This window comes from Sceloporus occidentalis, unplaced genomic scaffold, assembly GCF_023333645.1.
Source record: "Sceloporus occidentalis isolate IW3139 unplaced genomic scaffold, rSceOcc1.0.p SCAF_5, whole genome shotgun sequence".
In the NCBI taxonomy this organism is placed as follows: domain Eukaryota; kingdom Metazoa; phylum Chordata; class Lepidosauria; order Squamata; family Phrynosomatidae; genus Sceloporus; species Sceloporus occidentalis.
The window spans coordinates 36,681,563-36,696,024 of record NW_028316985.1 but is presented as its reverse complement, the minus strand read 5'-3'; the positions used below and the strand labels follow the sequence as shown (position 1 = coordinate 36,696,024).

The 14,462-nt window shown below is 39.7% G+C and overlaps 1 protein-coding gene across 11 annotated transcripts in view; it reads right to left on the bottom strand.

The window, feature by feature from the left end:
* Positions 1-14,462, bottom strand: part of TNRC6B (trinucleotide repeat containing adaptor 6B) — a 154,280-nt gene that overhangs the window by 97,830 nt on the left and 41,988 nt on the right. Inside the window, exon 1 of one of the 11 annotated variants that reach the window (XM_089523673.1) lies at positions 3,445-3,708. The exons of the other annotated variants lie outside the window; for them this stretch is intronic. Within the exon in view, the coding sequence (XP_089379799.1) occupies positions 3,445-3,449 (5 nt within the window). The 5' untranslated portion in view covers positions 3,450-3,708. Of the gene's footprint in view, positions 1-3,444; positions 3,709-14,462 lie in introns of those variants that run through there. 11 annotated transcript variants of the gene reach the window in all.

Below are 14,462 nucleotides of genomic sequence, written 5' to 3'. Positions count from 1 at the left end.
ACATGTGAAAATTGAATCATAACCATCTTATCACACAGGACTAAAATTAGGCTGCTTTATCTTGGGGGAAAATGCAATAAAAATATCTATCTGAAATGTCATTTTATAATGGTTCACAAAATCTTGATGTTGCTATAATGGTTTTCCTACCTTAATTAGAAAATTATTACAGGTGACAAACTCCATATACCATTTCTTTATTGCACCAGGATGATCTAATGAGTCCCTAAGTGTAATTGGGAAAAGGTAACACAAAAGGATTATTTGCAAGAGATATATTGACTACCAAGATGACCAAAGAGCTCTAGCACCTCCTCTAAAAGCTAAAGCTAGAGCATTTAAGAGTTTTTAATATAGCAAGGGGAGGAGGAGATGATATGGATTTGCTGAAATATGGAGTTGGGAACAAAACCTTTTAAACTATCCAACAATAGTAGATCCTAATACAATGAAAATACCTCACAGAGGATTCAAAATTATCCAGAAACTACTTCACGTTCAAGTTTGCAGAACTCACTGGTTCTAAGGGGCTGCTGCTACCCATGGAATCTCCAAGTTCAGAAGCAGTTTTTCAGTTACTAGGGGACAAAAGCAAATAAGGGCTGCATTCTGGCTTCGAAAGATACGTGATACTGAGCTAGCAGAGTTACAATTTTATTTTTGTACTCATTTTATGCTTCTGTGTTATGAATATTCAACACTACTAATAATTATTGTGTACATTTATTTTCCATTTCATGAGGAAAGAAACTTCCTAGTAACAATCTGGCATGTGGAATTATCTAGCCATCTAGAGATATTCCTCTGCATATTTACGCAGTAGAACTCTATTAAATTCCACTTAATAGCTAGATATTAATAGGATTGGAGCCTTAAAGTAAGAGATCTTCATTATCCTTAAATGGATACTGGGATCCACTGTGAGGTGGCTCTTTTCTCTTAAGATATGATTTTCTAATGCACCTGAACTTCATAAACAAAATTGTTGGGTTATACTTATGGGTTGTATGAAAGTTCTGTTTACTTGTATACCAACTTGTTCAATTACAAAGGAATCAAGTTATTATGCAGTCTTGTTAATCAAATCCCTGGTGATAATAATAATAATAATAATAATAATAATATGATTTATTTATATTCCGCCTTTTCCCATTGGGAAGCAAGGCGTATTACAGCAATTGTAAAAACATCATGAAATAAAATTACAATTCAAAATAAATAGTCCCTTATCCCGACCCTCCCCCCAAATTTCTCTATCCCTTATCTCAGAAAACAGCACATACCAGTCAAGTCCCTTGATGGCCTGCATGACCCAAGGTAGTATTCACTGTCTTTGCTGAATTACCAAAAGTATTTTTAAATGGTTAATTACATGTCAGCTGCAAGATTTAGAGTCAGAATTAATGATATATGCAGAAATACAAAAGCTGCAATACATACTTAAGCTGTTAACTCTTAAAACTAAGCCAAGGTTACTTTGGCTTAAACAGGTCACCCATGTCCATACAGGTATGTTTGCAAACATGTAAGCATTACAAACTCAACCAATAAAAGCTACTATTAATAAACACAGGTTCAATGTATATGATAGATAGATAGATAGATAGATAGATATTTGAAAATCTTTTTTTTTTTTAAAATCAAGTAAGCAAGCTAAGTTAAGAAATATATAAATACTTGGTGAGCAGGATCAGGCTTTGCTTGACTTCTGCAGTAAGAAACATACAGACTACACCAGTGATAGTGAGCTACTATAATGTGCATAATGTCAACTAAATGTTTTGGTAATTTATCAATTACAGCATGAAAATTCAGGTTAGCTCCATCTGTTTTCCATGGAAAGAATCACAATACAAGCTGAACACAAGGCCTTTCAGAAAAAGGGAGAAAATACATGACAATCAGAATGTAATTGTCCTATTCAATTCCACCCCCCCCCCCACTTCCACTCCCCAGTGGTGCATTACATCACATTCTCACAATGCAGGGGGAAGGGCTTGCCCACAGAAAGCAAGATTTACAATTGCTCTCTGGCTGCTGTTCTGCTTCCGTTGGAGCCCTGCAACACACAGCTACATTTTAAAAGCACATGAAAGGTGATAAAAAATACCACTTTTCCAGCTCCCATTAATTTTCATTTGCTGACTAGTGTGTTCCAATATGTAAAAATGTTCCACAGCACTCCTTTCTCTCTCTCTCTCTCTCTATACATACACACACATATATAAAATGTATTTATACCCGCTTCTCCAACGACTGAAGTGCATTACACTAAAAGCAACCATGCAATACAATAATATTTCATTATATCCAAAACCCTCCCATCCACAATAAAATACAAATTAAATTATTGGACAGTTATTAAAAAAAACACAGAGCAAAGGTAGTTAGGGGCAATTGCCAAATGAACAGACACAAGGTTACTGGGAGTTCACCTTTATCTGTAAAGGCCTGCCAGAAGAGATATAGATCTCGATTGCCTTGATTTTAAAGGCTTTTTTGAATGCATATTGTGCCAATAGAGTCAGATTTCCAACTTGAAAACTCAGGTGGAGGGAAAGCTGCTGGAGAAATGGACTGCAGCAGCTTATTATCACTGCTTCACCCACCAGCTCTGAAAGCTCTCTCCTGTGGACTGCAAATGCCATGTTTACAGAGCACAGCCACTCGGGTTCCAATTGCAATTCTCAAACGCATTCGGTTACAAGGAGAATGGGAACTTGTTAATCATAATCGGAGGGGAGGGAAGGCAAGCACCTTGCAGGATATTCATCCATATGCATTTTATACGGTGATTTTTAAACAAGAAACATATTCTAAAATGCTAAACCTCTTCCGCACTGGCTCCAAACCTCTATTTTGAACGGTGCCAATATTTTTATTTATTTATTTTAGCAGTGTGAAGCTGTAAAAAATATAGGTTGATGTATGTGTATGTAGATAGATAGATAGATAGATAGATATGCACCTCCCCCTTCCCTGGCCAATCCTAGCAGCAGGAAAGGACGCGAGCCCATTTAATTTATGCTAATTTTTGCAGCAGATTTTAAAAAAACCCTCAAGCTTCTCTGTGTGTATTTCCCCCCCCCCAAAAAAAAAGGAAAGCCCTTGAAGAAAATCTTCAATAAAATGTTTATGGCAACCGAGCATTTTAAAACTTCCTTGCACACAATCCTGTTTTTTAAAAAACTGATTTAAATTCCCTCCCAAACGCGCCACGTAATAAGGGTCGGTTTGGGTTTGCCCCGCTCCAAAATAATAATAATAATAATAATAATAATAATAATATCATCCTTGCAAATGCATCTGATCAAAGCGATTCGCAATACGCAGCCACGTCGTGTGGTGCAGGATCAGTCGAAAGGGTCCAGAATCAGACACAGAACCCTCCTCCTCTCCAAGAAGGGCACCAAATAAATAAATAAGATCTATAAGGCTACTAACCTCATAAAGTGCAACAGTGCTTATACCCAGCGAGTTGAGGCATACAAGGTAAAAAGAAATGGAAGCGAAGAGATCTCCAAAAAAAAAAAAGCCCAACAGTAATATTTGCTGTATTTCTGCTTTTCTCGCTTTGCAACGTTCAAAAGCCAGCAGAGACTCCGTCGGCCATTTTGGCTTGAACTCCTTCTGTCTCTCTGCCTCTCTCTTTCTCGCGCACGCGCATTCCTCCCCCTCCTTTGGCTCGCTCTCTGCCTCCAGAAAGGAAGTCGCTTTTTGTGACCTTCAAACAGAGGCTAAAGCCACGTGACTTGGGTACGCTGTCAATCAAGAGAAGAGAGCGAGACGGGGGGGGGGGGGGGTTGGCTGCTCTTGGCCTTAAAGGGACAGCAGCGCTTTTTTTGGGGAGGGGAGATGAAGAAGCCTTTTCTTGCATGCTTTATTCCTTTCGTTTGTGCAACGTCTTACAAAAGATCCAGAACACCCTGCAGAAATAATCCCAGTTTGAGGCCGCTTTAACTCTTTGTCTGGCTCTTTGCTATGGAATTCTGGGTTCCATATTCCAGCTGGGCCCCACAACATACTCCAAATCCCAGAATTCCATAGCAAAGAGCCAGACAAAGAGTTAAAGCGGCCTCAAACATGCATCGGTTTCTTCAAGGAATATACCACCACAACAACGGTCCAGTAAAAGGTTTAAGTGTTATCTCCTGCAATTAAAAGAAACTCACAGTTGAAAAGAAACACAGGATGCAGAAAGCTGGGCAAAAACGGAAGGATTGGGCAGGGCAGGGCTTAGCTGCGGAAAGAACTAGAAAAGACCCTAAAATGTAAAGATATACAACTCAGCACAAAAGTTAGGATCAAGAAGCCATCATATTACCTATTACCATGGATGGATTGTGAGAGCTGGACAGTTAAGGAAGCAGATAGGAAGGAAATCAACTCATTGGAGATGTGCTGGAGAAGAGTGCTGAGGACACCATGGACAGCCAAAAGGACAAACAAGTGGGTCCTAGAGCAGATCAAGCTGGAAATCTCCCTAGAAGCCAAGTGTCGTACACTGGCCACATCATGAGAAGACACGACTCAGTGGAAAAGACAATAATGCTGGGAAAGGTGGAGGGAAGCAGAAAGAGAGGAAGGGGGCATGCTAGATGGATGGACTGTATTATGGAAGTCATGGGTATGAATTTGCAGGACCTGAGAAGAGCAGTGGAGCATAGGGAGTCTTGGAGATGTCTCATCTACGGGGTCACCATGGATCAAGATCGACTCAAGGCAGTCAACAACAAACATTCTTCAGAGGGATCCAGCATGACGTAGTGTTTTGAACGTTGAATTATGGCTCATCAGACCAAGGTTCAAATGCCAGCTCAGCTATGGAAACACACTGGGTGACCAGATATACAACTGAGCACGAAAGTTACAATCGTACAAGACACTGTATTCCCCATCACCATGTATGGATGTGAGAGCTGGACAGTGAAGAAACAAGATAGGAAGAAAATCAATTCATTTGAGATGTGGTGCTGGAGAAGAGGGCTGAGCATCCCATGGATAGCCAAAAAGACAAACAAATGTCTTCTTGAATAGATCAAACCAGAAATCTTTCTGGAGGCCAAGATTATGAAATTTAGGCTATCATACTTTGGACATATCATGAGATGGGTGGACTCATTAGGAAAAACAATGCTGGGAATGGTGGAAGGAAGTAGAAAGAGAGGAGGGCCACATGATGGATGCACTCTAGTAAGGAGGCCAGGGGTATGACTTTGCAGGAACTAAACAGAACAAGAGGTCTTGGACATGTCTCATCCACAGGGTCACCAAAATAATAATAATAATAATAATAATAATAATAATAATAATAATAATACATATTTATTTATATCCCGTCTCTTCCACTTTGAGGATCAAGGTGGGTAACAACAAAGTTCATACAATACACAATAATAAAAACAACAAGCCCCACAAGACCCCGGCCCAACCCTCCCTCCCAACTATAAAATTAAACAGTAAAACATGGTTAAAAAGCACATAACAATATATCAAAAATTAAAAAACAAAACAAAAACAAACTGCAAATAAGAAAAATAATAAAAGAAAAATAATAAAAGGAGGGGGGTTCAAATGGTTCTGGACATTATCAATCGGGGAAGGACTGCCGGAAGAGAAAGGTTTTTGCCAAGTGAGGATAATTGGCGAATCTCTTCCGGCAGGTCATTCCAAGTTTTTGGAGCAGTGACAGAAAAGGACCTCCGGGAGGTCACCGCCAGTCTGGTCTTTCTAGATTGTAAAAGGTTTTTCCCAGAGGATCGGAGTGTACAGTAAGGATTGTATGGGAGGAGGCATTCCTTCAAGTAGGCTGGACCCAGTCCATGTAGGCTAAACTTCTTCTAGGCCCATTGGAGGGAGGTTAACAACAAGAAAAAATTAAAATGAGGGCACACTGTCAAACTCACAACTGCAAGGGAGAGTTACCGTAACTGCCAGGGTAATATTGTACAGTAATTTACAAACCCTTACTTCTGACAACTGCTGTATTAAAAGTGACATGAGCAAACTGTGTATAGTTAATGAGCAGGACTATAAATGTTAGTTAAAAAAGACAATTCCAATTTACCGTTACAAATCCAGTTATCCAATCTTCAGCATCCAGACTACTCTGAGTGTCCTAACCACTTCCTTGTGAGGTAAGTTAGACTGAAAACGGGCTGAACAAGAGGTAGTGCAAGACAGAGTTTACCACACTCTGAAGTCAGGAGCTTGCCCCAAGCATCTCTTAATTGTTTTTGTTGTGGGCCTTCCAGTATGACTTACGGCAACTTTAAGGAGACCCTATCATGGGGCTTTCTTGGTAAGTTCCTTCTGAGAGGGTTTGCCACTGCCATCCACTAAGGCCGAGAGGATTTAACTTGTCCAAGGTCACCTGGTGGGTTTCCATGGCCGAGCTAGGATTCAAATCCAGTCTCCTGAGTCCTAGTCCAACACTCAAACCACTATGTCACGCTGGCTTTGCTTAACAGAACTCCTTAATGTATTGGATAAAATGGTAACTTGGGGAAATCCCAGTTTAAATTGTCTGCTCTGCCGTATTTGAGGAGCATATTAGTCAATCAACACATCAAGCCAACCCATTCTCACTTGTCTCAGTTCTCACACTACAATTCTTCTTCTTAGTTCTAACAAAATCTAATCACAGCATACAATAATCTCTACCAGCTAAGAGAAATCATAGACAAGAATGATGGCAGTATCTTCATACTACAATAGGACACACTCATGCCTCTGTCTTCAGTATCTCTTCGAGCCACTACTGTACTGTAGCTCTCACCCTTGAAAGATAACCACTCTACAATAGTGATCCTGCACACAAACCTTGAAATGCTTCTAAATTCTTCCCATTTCCACAATTTTAACAACTGATTCAGAAGATTCCTTATTTCATAACACTGCTGTTCTGTTAAAAAGAAACACTCCTTAGCTCCTAAGATATACTAGATTTGTTTATCAAACCCACCATCATGGAACATTTGTCACACTGAATGATATAACCTGTGCATTAATTGTGGAACTTATTCTAGTATGTTGAATTCAGAATGCATACAACTCTTTACCTCAGTACGGCTGCATCCACATTGCAGAAATAATCCAGTTTGACACCACTTTAACTGCCATGTTTCAAAGCAATGGGATTTTGGGATTTGTAGTTTGGTGTGCCAACAGTGCTCTCTGACAGAGAAGGCCAAATATCTCTGAATACTACAAATCACAGAATTTCATTGTCTTGAGACATGGCAGTTAAAGTGGTGTCAAACTGGTTTATGTCTGCAGTGCAGACACAGTTGTAGAGACTTACTGTTATCCAATAGAATCATAGCTATTCATTAATTTTATTTATGGTATTAATTTTCAGTCTGTTTTGTTTTTAATATTCACCCATAGCAGTTTACCATATGAAAAACAACAAAGCAGTTTACATTTTACAATACATGTGAGAACATCCTTAAAATGTTCAATGTTAGAGAAGCCAATGAAAGTTTTTTTAAAAAATTCCTCCCGACAAAACAAAAATATGGCCATTCTCTATAAATATGAGAGCTCCAAATATAGGTAGTGTTAAAAGAAAGAGCTTAAATCAGTTTTTTCCAGCCTGGCACCTTCCAAATGTGACTGAAACTCCCAATCTTCTATGTTGGCTGGAACATAAGTCTCTAACACATCTAGGGAAGGCTGACTTGAGTTAAAATATAGGTAGCTATTAGCTTATTAAATTTTAAACTGCTTAAACTAATTTCAGTGTAAGCCACTCAGAGATTTTATGCTATGGGTAGGAAATAAAGAAGCAAATTATCTCAAATGTAAGAACGACCTATTACCAAAACACAAGACAAGCCACAACCAAAACCCAACTTTACTTTTCTAACAAAGAGAGATGAAAGGATACATGTTTTTATAACAGCTGGAAGCAAGCAAACGATTAGTTATTAGTTGGTGTGGGCAGCACATAAAAACAGTATGCTTGTCTATAGCCAGTTTCCATGGATTTTGGCTAGAGTTTTAATTCTGCAGGCCAATCTTGGTACTTATGAGTAAACAATAAAGTATGCAGACCTTTAAAATTAAAATGTGTTTCATGATTTATATGAAACATTTATATTGTTGATTGCTCACACAATACTGTATTTATTTCAAAAGGAAAAATGGAATTTGACTAGTTATCAGAACTGCAACAATATTACTAAAAATTATTAGAGCTGTACCTAAACCAATTCTTAATCTTAAAAAAACAGCATAAAATAGTTCCTAATCCATCCAACAATAATATTCCAATTCAAAAGAAAGAGCAGAAGATAGCTGGGAAAACATTTTTACCAAAAGGATACAGAAATCAAAAAGCGTAATTCCAAGTAAAATGTATTATGCCTGCAAGAAGTTCCATAAATACAAGGTCACCACTAAAATGACCTGGTCATTTTACTAACAACAACAACAACAACAAGCTGAACTGACTTTAATGGCAGGCCTACAATGAGCATGGACTGTTTTTATTTATTTTTTTTCTTTTATAAATTTTTATTACACCGTGTATAATACATATTGTACAATCGTGTTTCCTATTATAATTTTCTCCCCTCCCAAATAAGAAAACAGCATAGAGAAATTTACAATCCAATCAAATTAACTATTGGTTTCGGAGATATGGAAAATATTATTGATTATATTATTAACTTCTTCATACCCCATTTTACCTTTAACATTCTTAATTACTATTTCCCATTTGTCTTCCCATGGTTCTTTATTGCTTTCCCCAATATATTTGCATGGACTGTTTCATACAAATGGATACTGCCTTTGAAGTAATCTGGTCCTAACCTGCTTGGGATTTTGAAAGGTCAACTCATTATTTTAGGTAGGGTTGGCTTAGTGGTTAAGATGCCAACAAGTATCTGATGATCGTAAGGATAGCAGTTTGAGGCCCAAGTGGGTGAGCTCCCATCACTAGTAACAGTTTCTGCCAACTTAGCTGTTTGAAAGCATGTAAAAGTGCAAGTAGACTTGGTGGGAAGGTAACAGCGTTCCGTGCAGTCATTCTGGCCACATGAGTATCAGAGTCTTCTTCAGACAATTAGTGGGCATAATTAACAATAAATGGACTGTGCCACCAGTAGTAACTATACCAATCAAGGAGAAAAGCCTTACTGTCAACAAAGCCTCCTCTGAACCTAACCATTTACATTGCACAGTTCTAGTCAGAACTAGAGAGCCAGCATGTTGTAATGGTTTCAGCATTAGACTATGATTCTGGAGACAGGATTTGAATCCTCACTGGGCCATGGAAACCCACTGGATGATCTTAGACAAGTCACATTGTCTCAGCCTCAGGGGAAAGCAAAGGCAAAACCACTCTGACAATAACAAACCAGAATTGGTCCATAATTTGGGTATTTTCACCAATTATTTAAAAAACCCACAACATTGCATAACACAAGTTCAAATTCTATTGAATTTTACTCTTGCTGGACAATCTAGCATGCAGACACGATGCATACTATTTTCTTATAACAGTTCCAAAAAGATATGAAAGGAAAATCTCCTTTCAAATCATAGAATCATAGAGTTGGAAGAGACCACAAGGGCCAATCCAGTCCAACCCCCTGCCATGCAGGAATTCCCAATCAAAGCATCTCTGACAGATGGCCATCCAGCCTCTGCTTAAAGACCTCCAAAGAAGGAAACTCCACTACACTCTGAGGGAGTGCGTTCCACTGTCAAACAGCCCTTACTGTCAGGAAGTTCCTCCTAACATTGAGGTGGAATCTCTTTTCCTGCAGTTTGTCTCTCTTTCACACTGTACAATTGAGGCAGTTTAATGGCAGTTTAATCAATGGCACCTGTAGTCCGATGAGGCACAAGAGCACTCTGTCAGAGAATTCTATATACCTTTTGAAACTATCAATCCCAGGATCAATAGCAAAGTTAAAGTGCAATAATTGTGAGGCGTGAAAGAGACCTTAGTTCCTGTTCTGAGCAATGGGTTTGCAACTTCATCTATACGAGAAGTGCTGTTATAACTTAATGTTAGTCACTACATCTCTGTATGCATTAGAACTGACCCAGTAAAAGTAAAACCAATAATGCCAGCCATTTGTACTCAAGTATCTGCACTGCCTTCATTAGTGTTCTGATATACCTAGGGTTGCCATAACCCGCCTGGGGGCGTGACAAACCCGATTTTTGGCCAGCTGGCACGGTCCTGCCCCGGTTTTGCTCTTTACCCCGGGTTGAGCTGGTTGCCGCTGCTGCCGCCACAACAACCGCGGCCATTCTGCAGCTGCCACCGCCATTGCTGCTGCGGCTGCTGCTGCAGCCTTTCCGCTGCCTGCTGCGCTCTTCCCTGGCCCTGTGTGCTCTTGCGCAGCCGCGCGCAGGGCTGAGCAGGAGCTCCTGCCCTTCAGGCTGGCTGGCCAATGGCTGGACAGCCCGCCCCTGCTGCAGAAGCCTGTGACTGCTAGCAGGAGGTGGGGCTGTTCCAGCTCCACTCTCCCCATTGGCCAGCCAGCTTCAAGAGGAGGAGTGTCTCCTCTTTGGTCCCTTGTGCGGGCCGAGGGCAGGAAAGAGCTTTGCCGGCAAGCTATTTCTCTTCCTTTCCTTTTTCTTCCCCTATTTTTTCTTCTCTTCTTCTTTTTCTTCCTTTTTCCCCTCCTCCTCCTCTTTGTTTTCTTCCCCTCCTTCTCTTCTTTCTCCTCCTCCTCCTCTTCTTTTTTTTCTTCCCCTTTTTTCTTTTCTTCCTCTCTTCCTCCTCCTCTTCTTTTTATATTTTTCCCTATTCTTCTTTCTCCTCCTTTTCTTCTTTCTCCTTCCCTTTCCTTTTTCTCCTCCTCCTCCCTTCCTCCTCGGCTGCTGCTGCTGCTGCTATTGTTGTTGTTGTTGTGTGCCCAACTCCTTTCTGACTAATGGCAACCCTGCCTGTAGCCCCCCTTCTCTAGCCCCTCTTTCTCCAACCCCCTTATTTAACCCCCTTCTATCTAATCCTCTATCTATTTACCCCCCTCTAAGCCCCCCTCCTCTTCTTCTTAGAGATCCAGGGCTTCTCAGGGCTTTGCCCCATGCAAAAAGAAAAAGAAAAAGAAAAAGACTGACCCACAAATCAGTACTCAACTGGCTGTAAGGGGGATTTGTACTACTGTACCTGGGGGAAAAGAGGGGATGAGGGTTGGGGGGGTTGCAGGGGGCAAGGAGAAGGAGGAAGGGGGGGGGAATTGCTAAGAAGGCTTGGAACATGTAGTTTGCCGGCTCAAGGGGCTGCCTGTCTATCTCGGCTCAAATGCTAAGGATGCCTGGACTTGTGCTGTTGTGTGTGATTTGGAATTTGAGGGGGAGGGGGGGTTGGCCAGAAAGGGAAGTACATTTCTGCCATCTGTCTAGAAATAATGCCCAAGTGTCCTCCATTTTGAGCATGCCTAAGAAACATGCGTTTATATTAATACTTTTTTAAATCATTAAATTTTTTCGCGTGTTCTCCATTTTAAAAATATGTACAACATTTAGGGCTAAATGTTGCCCTACTTTGTCCTACATTTTCCCCCATTTGTCCCGGTTTGGAGGTTGACAGTTATGGCAACCCTAGATATACCCTATCTTAAAGCACTCAATTTGAAACCAGGAGATAGAAAAATTATGGCAAAATGTTTCACAATACATCTAGCATCTATTCCCACTAATTCTGAAACCTTAAAAGACCAAACACTTTGAGTATCATTTAGATCAGGGGTTCCCAACCTGGGGTTGCGACCCCTTCGAGGGTCGATCAACCCTTCCTCGGGGGTCACCAGGTTGGGACTCGCCCCTCCCCCTCCTCCTCCAAGCAGCCACCGCCTCCATTAAACTGCCTCAATTGTACAGTGTGAAAGAGAGACAAACTGCAGGAAAAGAGATTCCACCTCAACATTAGAATTGAGTTCCCCCCCGCCAGGTTTTGGAGTGTCCAGTCCCTCTTTTTGCATGCTGTTGTCCTTAATTTTTAAACTAAAACCTTGATCTGTTTTACTGTGGTTTAAATTTAAAATTCTTTCTATGACTGAAAACCCCTTCCTCCTCAAAAGGGCTAACTCTCATTTCTAAAATACCTTTTGCCTAACTTTCTGTTTTAGATTGTTGGTAATACTTGACTATTTCATTGTGCATCTTTATTCCCCTCCTTATTAAGCTTTGATCTGCATCCAGACCTAAAGTCAACAGTACATTTCAAAGTGGGCTTTTAAAATGCTCTGCATCAAATAACCTGTTTTTTCCACCTTTTTTATAGTTTGAGTATGAGAATCAGCACTGTCCCTGTCTGAGACTAACAAGCTCTATTCATATTCAGAACTTGAATTTGACTAATCATCTCTGACATCTAAGTTCACTTTAGTTCTCATATTTACTGAACTGTATGTTTAGATTTTTGTGTATATTTCCTAAATGTACCTTTTAAGGTTTATATGAAAACATCATGTCCCTGTTTTGCATCTGAGAATTAATTACTTGACTCTGACCTATTCCCTGTATGCTCACTGAATTCACTGGCTCTGTATTACTGTATATAACTGGGGAAAATTCATTTTAAGTCTTTTCCTAGTTAAATCTGAATTCAATGCTAAACCATGCTGTGCAAAAGAATTACTGGATAACAATAGCAATAGCAAGTACATTTCTATACCGCTTATCAGTGCATGTAAGCTAATTGCCCCCAAGAAGCTGGGTACTTATTTTAGTGACCTCAGAAGGATGCCAGGCTGAGTCAACCCTGAGCCCTTGGCTGGTATTGAACTCACAACCTGCATCACTAGGGCTGCTGAGTAACCAAATTACTCAAAGTCATTGTATTATAGTTGCTTTGATAGATGATGATGATGATGATGATGATGATGTTTACTGCCCTCATCTATGTTGTTCTCCTTGGGTCTTTCCATGCTCCACAGCTGAGCTGCATCATGGCCCTCTAACTTACTACTACTGTAGGATAGTGGGACACCTCTCTCTCACTATCAATTTCCTGCATTTTTTGCTTTTTCTTTAATAAATTTATGCTCATAGTGAACATTTTTCTTCCAAAAGAAGCTTTAGAAAATTTTGGAAAGATTTTAGTGAAAATGAAGAGAGCAGGAAACTGACTGGTGGCAAGGTAGGAAGTTAAAAATTGAAGGAGAGGCAAAAGTAAATGGACTAAATGGTTTTGGAAGGTTAGGAGGTCTGCCTCAATATGCTGGCATGAGAGAATAACCTGCTAGTTGTGGATTGCTCCTTCAGCTAGCCTGAGAATGGACCTCTTGCCATTCTCCTTCCCAGATGCAAAAAAAGAGTCTTTTTCGCTCATAATTTTGATCACTGACTTATTGCTGAAGAAGTTTTTAACAAGGCTACTTTTTCTGTTGATGTTCTTTTAAAATGTTTTTAACCTGGTTGTTGTTTTAGTATGATGTTTAATTGTATTAACTGCATTTTAATATGATATTATTGCACTTTTAGTTGTATTCCATTTCCAATCATGCTGTACATCACGTTCAGACTTAATCTTAGCAGAAACGGAGGATATAAATTAAATGAAAACAATAAGTTTTATGTGCAACCTGCACTTTTCCAAGAATTTGCAATGCAATGGAATATTAACATACCATGGCGGGAAGTATCAGCAACAGAATACCAAAAAGCAAAACAAAACAAAACAAAACCATATAGCTACTACAACAAAAGTTGAAACATATAGTATAACAAATAACTGTATGCAGCTGGTAAGAGTAAATTGCAAAGTGAAGGATACAGGAGAAAAGAAGAATCTGAAGATGTATGTCTAAGTGAACTAAGATTATGTGTGAAGTAAATGAACTAAAGGAGAAAAACTCAAATATAATAGAAGCAAGTACCTGGAAGAACAGAGAGGAGAGAACAAGATGAGAGCTAGGAAGGGTTACTACAGAGAGTAAAAGAAATATAAACCAAGGATTAAAAAGAAGACATAGGGCCTGAACAGACAGGCCAAAATAAAGCTGCTTCAGGCCAATTTGGAGGTATGCTATTTAAATGACACATGCATCTTAAGAGGCCAGAAGCTGCGCCAAAGCTGTGCTCCATTCCTTAGGCGTGGCTTCTGGACTCTTAGGATGCATGTAACATCCTTCCATGATGTTACTTCCAGGATGTACCAGTGTGGCCACATGGGCAGAAAATGGCCCATGCCCTATGTAGCTGTCTAACTCAATCTAAATCTTGCTATATATTTCAAAAATCAGCTCTAAGGCACCACTTTATGCCATTACTTCCAAGTTTTCTGCAAACATTTTCTTTTATCACAGAACCTTTTAACAGAAATGCTTTCGGAAGAGTCAAGTCTGACTACACTGATAAGTCATTTACTATAACCATACTGGATTGCCTATCTTAAAAGTCTCTGTGCAATAAATATAAACTCAGGCTCATACAAAGTAAGGTTATCAGCAAAATATGTACATCTACTAATTAGAGTTAAACTGCAGCTA